Source organism: Homalodisca vitripennis, chromosome X, assembly GCF_021130785.1.
Source record: "Homalodisca vitripennis isolate AUS2020 chromosome X, UT_GWSS_2.1, whole genome shotgun sequence".
NCBI lineage: Eukaryota > Metazoa > Arthropoda > Insecta > Hemiptera > Cicadellidae > Homalodisca > Homalodisca vitripennis.
The window spans coordinates 38,936,581-38,943,589 of NC_060215.1; the positions used below are offsets into that span (position 1 = coordinate 38,936,581).

At 31.5% G+C, this 7,009-nt stretch overlaps 1 protein-coding gene across 1 annotated transcript; it reads left to right on the plus strand.

Moving 5' to 3' along the window:
• Positions 1 to 311: 311 nt before the first annotated feature.
• LOC124369416 lies at positions 312 to 695 on the plus strand. Its single transcript, XM_046827423.1, has one exon. It carries the CDS (start codon positions 312 to 314, stop codon positions 693 to 695), a length of 384 nt encoding a protein of 127 aa, XP_046683379.1.
• Positions 696 to 7,009: the final 6,314 nt, after the last annotated feature.

Consider the following 7,009-nt stretch of genomic DNA (forward strand, 5'->3'; position numbering starts at 1 on the left):
TACTGTTAACCCCAACATGCATCAATGAAGTGCATAACATTATAAAGGCCAAACAATCAAAATTGTCCAGTGGAGTGGATGAATGAATATTCTTCAAAAATTGTGAAAACACAGCTCTGAAGAGCTAACGCCGCCTTTAGTTAGCATAATCAATAAATCTTTCTGCCTTGGTGAGTTCCCCACAACCCGTAAACTCTCTAAAGTATACCCCAAACATAAAAAAGGTTCAACATTGGAAGTCCAAAATTACCGCCCCATCTCTCTAATTCTCAGTTCTCAAAATCATTGAAAAAATAGCTTTAACCAGACTCATGGCTCACCTAAAACAAGCAAATCTGATTACTGAAAAGCAACATGGATTTTTGAAAGAAAAATCAACTTGCTCTGCCATCATCAACCTTGTTCAACATGTTATTGACCAAATAGACAAAGAACAAATCGTATCTCTACTTGACTACAGCAAGGCGTTTGACTGCTTGGACCACAACATAATCTCAAAGAAAATAACATCGCTGGGAATCAGAGACACAGCTAACAACTGGTTTGTAAGCTACCTCACAGTCCGATCTCAAATAGTCGAGCTGCAAACCACCATTTGTGGTGTAACTACCTCACACCAATCCAATCCACTACCTGTCACCCGTAGAGTACCGCAAGGATCTGTTTGGATCCAGTTCTCTTTGTCTTATTTGTGAATGACTTCCCAGCTTACACATGTGATCACAATACTACTTGTGTGATGTATGCGGACGATGCAACATTGTTGGTCAAGAATGACTCTGCTGAAGGAGTGTACAAACTCTCTCAGTAAAGCTCTCAGTTCCTGCAGAAGGAATGATTTAGCCGTTAATCCATCAAAGACAGTTCACATTAACTTCAGCAAGAGAAAGGACCACATTCCTAACCCTTGCCTTCACAACTTCCTGGTAGACCACCCAAAATATACCATCGAAGAATTCACAGAAATAAATAAGGAAGATTGGAAACTCTGACATGACTTGTGACATCTCTTATATATTACTGACATTACTCTGTAATTTGTTAACATTGTGACACTATTACTGTTCTTGAAGAATATGTTATTAAAGAAATATGACATGACTATAACTAACATAACCATAGTAAACGTTTGCAAGCTACCAAACGTGTAATGGCCAGACACTACGCTTTGCTAAACCTACCGTCTAAATTGGGAACATTAAAAGTAATCAATTCTAATAGGGTTACATTTACCTCTATAACGATGGCTCGTGTCTTACGATTTTGCCTGAGTGTAATAACCTACCAATCGTCTTTAATTCTAAGATGCAAGCACTTTCTACTCTGCTTAGTGGCGAAAAGGTTATTTCCTAGTGCTACTGTTCACATGAGAGATATAGCAAGCTGATGGTCGTAGGTAGGAAGATCCTTCATACTTCTAGCTCAGACCTGTTATGATTTTGGTTGAAGAATTACTGACGATCATCTCCGAGACCACGGAGATTCAGTAAGGGGTTAGGAGATACTCGGAGTCATTTTATTCAAGTCTCGAGCATAATATCAGGTTACAATAATTAACTTCGCAGCCTACTAAAAAAACAGTCTACTTTGCGAACGCAATTTTGGATTTCAAGACATAATTGTTCATGCCTAATCACCCAGTAAAAATTCTCAACATTGTGCTGACATTGTCTGAAACTGTATTTTTATTCAACTAAAGGAATAGACGAATGGGTTCATTTGGGAATATGGAAATACGAAGGAAGAAAATTGTTAAGATCCAAACACACAAAGGGTAATGATTATAGCATTAAATTTCGTCACAATAAACCTTGGAACGTAACAAGAGTGTACCTTAAAATGGTGAATCTTTTATTGATCGACTTAATTACTAGAATTGATAGTCCCAGCCCTTAAGATAAGTTTCGTTACAAATTTCGTATCTCCATCACCAGCTGATTTGGGACCTTATTACAATGCACCCTGGCCTACAACAAATATTACTTCAAATATCTTGGAAACAAACATCTTGGAATGATGGATATAAATTTAATTGTACTCTCTTAAGGAATGTTATTTCAAACGTAAGTGACAAAAATACGCTTCCGAACCCCGATCGTATCACCTTAAAAAATAATTAGGTGTTCACGGTAGTATATACGCGAGCAAGTCGGACAAATTTTAAATGAAGTGAAAAGAAAAATGAGCATAGGGTTTATTTGAGTGTTTCAAATTATCTTAAAATTTTCAAATACACTCTATTTACTATTACCCCATTTTCAGTATGTTATTATTATCTTTAGCTTAAAGTTTCAATATGTTGTTCGTCTCTTATTCTCTAAATTATACATCAGTTAACACCATAACTAATGCCAAGAACTGTATTTTTGCGATCAATTCATACCTCATTAAATCTTAGCGGTTGAAATATTCAATGGTATAACCGTTACGGTCATAAATAAAATATAATGTACAATCGCTGGAACAGATAAAACATTGATTAAAAATTTATCACTTTCAATATAGTGCATTGGTTATTAGTTTCCACATTCAGTTGAATCTTGCTTCACGTAGGTAAGTAATAAGTTTACATGCTTTTGTATTACTTTTGAATTGTATCTCGACTTGAAGTAATAAATTAGCTTTTCCTGTTTCAAAAATGTTCTTCTTGTTTTAGTTATATATGGAAATAGATAAAATTAATTACACTGTGTATTCTAGGAAAATTTGGAGTATTTTATACTAACGATTTTTGAGTTCCAACTTTCCCACTTAATGTTTGGTCAATATATGATTTGATAGCAGAGTAATGTTACCAGGGGATTATTTGGCAGGCATCTCTAAGTCCCTATGGGGTTAAATCTACCAGGAGCTTTTGTTAGTGCTTACTCAGAACATGAGATGGCCGTGGAGTATATTATGATTTCAAAAGAAGTTAAATATAGAATAAAATTCATGTTTGAATTGATTATAGCTTCAGGTTACGAAAGGATTCACTATGAGTTTTAGTTTTCGGTATGGTAAGGTTGACCAGGGTCTAAATTCATTAAAGACTATATTGACCTTGATGTTATATTTATCATGAATGTATGTTCACCGGATGCGAGGTATTTAATTAAAAAAAACGTATAAGATAAACTCAAGCAGGAGTTTGAATAATGAATTGTATTGCTTTGCTTAGGGTAAAATGTTTCGGATACAATTAATTAAGGAAATTGTAGTGTTCCACTTTTTAAAACTTGTATACTTAATTCTTATAGTTAAAGTAGGACAGAGTATATTAGTATGAACCGTAACATACAAAGGTAGGAAAAGCCTATACAAAATGTCAATAACTTAATAGAAACTGAGTTTTCAGAATCATATACATCTAAATATACCATTAAGTTTTAAGATGAAATACTCAAGTTCTTTGTATCAATTTTGTAGCGTGTTTTTCGGAATTCATATATTTTGATTAAGGTAAATATATGATACACATAAACATATTGTTTACTTCGTTATTTTCTTACGTAATTGTTTTACTTTATAGTTGAGAAATAAGCAACGTTTTTATTTTCTATATTGTTGGCCAGTTTAGAAGCAAATCCGCAACGAAACCACTTTTTCCACTATGACTGTTGTTAATTATGAGCATTAAAATCAAGTTAATATCCCTGTTCAATAAAACTGTGTGCTTTGTAATGAGGGGATACTTCTAAAACATTACTGATAAAGTGTATAAAGTTTTACGAGTAGCTTTAATTGTGATCCTATAAATATACTACATGAAAAGATTCCTCAACGTTTTTCAAGTTTCTACCCCATCCACAATTGCTTAAACAGGGAAAGAAATCATCGTATCTCCTTAAAAAACTTATATGAACAAGTTAGAACCATAATTTATTCCGATTTGAAATTATTACAATTAGTTAAAGTTAGGTGCATATCAAATTTCGGGATTGCGCTGCTCTTTTAATTAATTTTGAGTTTACAATTTGATAAATTCAAATTTAATGTCCTCAAAACTTACATGGAAAAAATTTTTGATTGATAAGAAGTAAAAAATGTTTAAATTACCAAGATTACCAAACTGTTGTAGGGTAACCGTTTCATATTAGGCAAAGCCTGAATCCTATCCATTCATCTCTTATCCAAGTTCATGAACTATTCGTTTTTATACATAAGTGGGTTAAAAATGATGCTTAATGTATTAAAATACATATACAAATAGAATGGCTAACTTTCAACTTGGCTTTTTCTCCAAGAACTCAAATATTTTGTAATGGATTTAAAAGAAGTACAGGCATGTACCATCTTTTCACACCCACCAAAATAAAAAATCGTATGTTACAACCAATATAATTCACATTTGGCAAGATAACGTATTCAAATTTAAAAATTTTACATTTTTATTCAGTGAGTATCTTTAAGAATGGGCATAATACCTTGGTCGTATAAAAAAGTTTATTGTGGCGATTGTATCGATCAGTGTTATAATTATATGTAAAAAACAAATATATTATTATTTGTTACTCACTGAGAAAAAAAATCAAATATTCCGTGACCTGTTGAGTTTTGATTGCTGATCAAAACAATGTACCTTTAACTAATTTCGTATTAGTGACCCTTTGTTATTGAAAGTAATCTAAATTACTATGCCAAAGGTATCACAAGTACAAGTACTAACCAAATGAACTATTTTGAACCTATAATAAGGAAGAGCCTTTGTATAGCAATATATGTATAGGAAGCATATGTATTGAACCTGAGCATCTAACTTACTTTGCCGAATATGAGAAAGTGTTAGAATTCAGAATTTTAAATCTTCCAGAATCATTCCAATCTTATTAAAAAACTAGAGGATTCTGTAAAGTTGATATGATATCTTCTCCAATAACAATATAAATTAGTTATCCAAATGTTTCGTCTAATTTAATGAAACAAATATTTGCAGCATATAGTTAATTAAAACGATAATTAATAAAGTAATCATATTTTGTAACTCGACATACAGGTTTCAAAATTTCCCAACCCCGAAAAAGTTAAGGTTGATGACTTTAAAAACTAAATGTTTGTGGTCAGCCGTTTCCATGCAGTCCATAAGCATTGTTTAGTATAGACTCTTCATAAATCTCTGACTGATAAAAGATATTACCATTCGAGCCTTGCAGGGCTGAAATAGGTGATCGAAAACAAAGAAAGTTGTTGCAGAGAATTGAACTTCTTATACACGAAGTACTTTTTAAATGTCATATGTAAGACAACATTGAAATTAAGAGCGAATGACAAACTAGTCTGATATGACAAGAGCGCAAGAGTAGTAGACATTAATTTAGTGCTAAAACAGAACCTTAGGTGATGTGTGTTTACTCAGAACAGCAGGCGTCTAATTGTAATTACAATGAGTGGTGTGGAAGTGTTTTCAGAGGGGGCTTTAAGATAGCATACAAAATGTTACAGCAATATTGCTTATGTCCTACAAATTGAAAGGTTATTAGTGGTTTTTCTAAACTTCTAAAATAAATATGTTTCAAATACGAGCTCAGGGCTACTTGAAAATCGGAAATAAAACTTACGTGGATTAATACAAATATGACAAACTAATTTGGGTAGCAGAGTTTAAAATTTTGTGCCCTAGCATTTTAACATTACTTTCAATATATTTTGAATGCACATGGATAATTTTGCCTTGAATTAGATGTTTATATGAACTTATTTGGTATATATTTTCGTACTGCAGATGTATTGTTGATATTTATGATAAATAAAGTTTTGAATAAAGTTACATGATAATTTTACGAACTATTTTTTTTTAAAAAGTTGCACTGACACATAATGCATTTTTAAATTTAAATATATTTATTAAAAGGGCCACGTCGTAGTAGACAGCCAATTTGAAAGCACTTTATATCTATTTTAGATTTTTATTTATGTCTAAGAAGTGCTAAATCCAATATTTCTATAACGACTTGGATTGTAGATATTAATATTCAGACATCCAAGACGATATAAAATATTTTTTGATTAGTAAGCTCCGAGTGAATATTCAGTAAAATTTATTACTAGATTTTTAAACTATTAAATATTATCTGGTTTGCCTTAAATAAAAAATCACAGTTCTAAATTAAAATAATGGATATATTTTAAACTCGCAAATTAATAAGTTCAATGTTTCAGAATTTTTATCACTCTATTTTCCACAAAGAATTGACAAACCTTTAGTAATTTTAAAAGGTCCTTTGGCAAGAAATAAAAATATTAATCAAATATATCAAACTAATAATCAGAGCTGTCTTCTGAAATAAAATAATAAAGTTTTCAAATAAAAATCAAATACCATTTGGAAATAACTAAAGTAAAAATGCTCACTTCTTAATTCACTAAAAATTCAAAATAAAAAATCAAACTTCTCTTTCCACTAGTTGTACCTTAACTTTCAAGTCTTATCAGATGCAAATCAGATACAACTCTCTCAAACAATAATTAATGTTCAATTAATTTCCAATTAATAATTCACAATAAAACAGTTCCAATTAAATATTAATAAATTAATAAATTTCCAAATATAAATTAAAGTTATTAACAAAGTTTAATTTTAATTCACTGTTCTTGCAAGTTTGAACCAAATGTAACTTGTATGATTCTATTGTGCTCTATTGTACATCGAGAATAAGGTATTTAGATTGCTCTGTAGTTTCTATATATTTAATTTTCCTATAAAAAAAGACAACAAAATTAATTCTAATTACAGATCTGGAAGACTAGATAGAACGTACAATAAATTTGGTGCTTACCTCAAAATCCCTCGCGGAAAAAATTTAGAAATATGGTGCACTGTAATCAACTTAATAGTGAATAATAATAACCAAAAGAAGGGCGAAAAATATGAGCTGTTGGTTTTTATACTTCCCCATTTCCACCAATTGTGATGGACATCCGCGGTGTTCTCTCATTGGCCCAGCCGTATCCAACTGGAGAACAATAGCCTTCTCCGATCTAACGTAACTGCAGAAAAAGACAAGTTCTGATCAATTCAAGGCAGTGAACC

What these genes read in the sequence shown, in the direction of transcription:
- LOC124369416 (XM_046827423.1), top strand. Translation starts at nt 312, where the DNA reads ATGGCTCACCTAAAACAAGCAAATCTGATTACTGAAAAGCAACATGGA.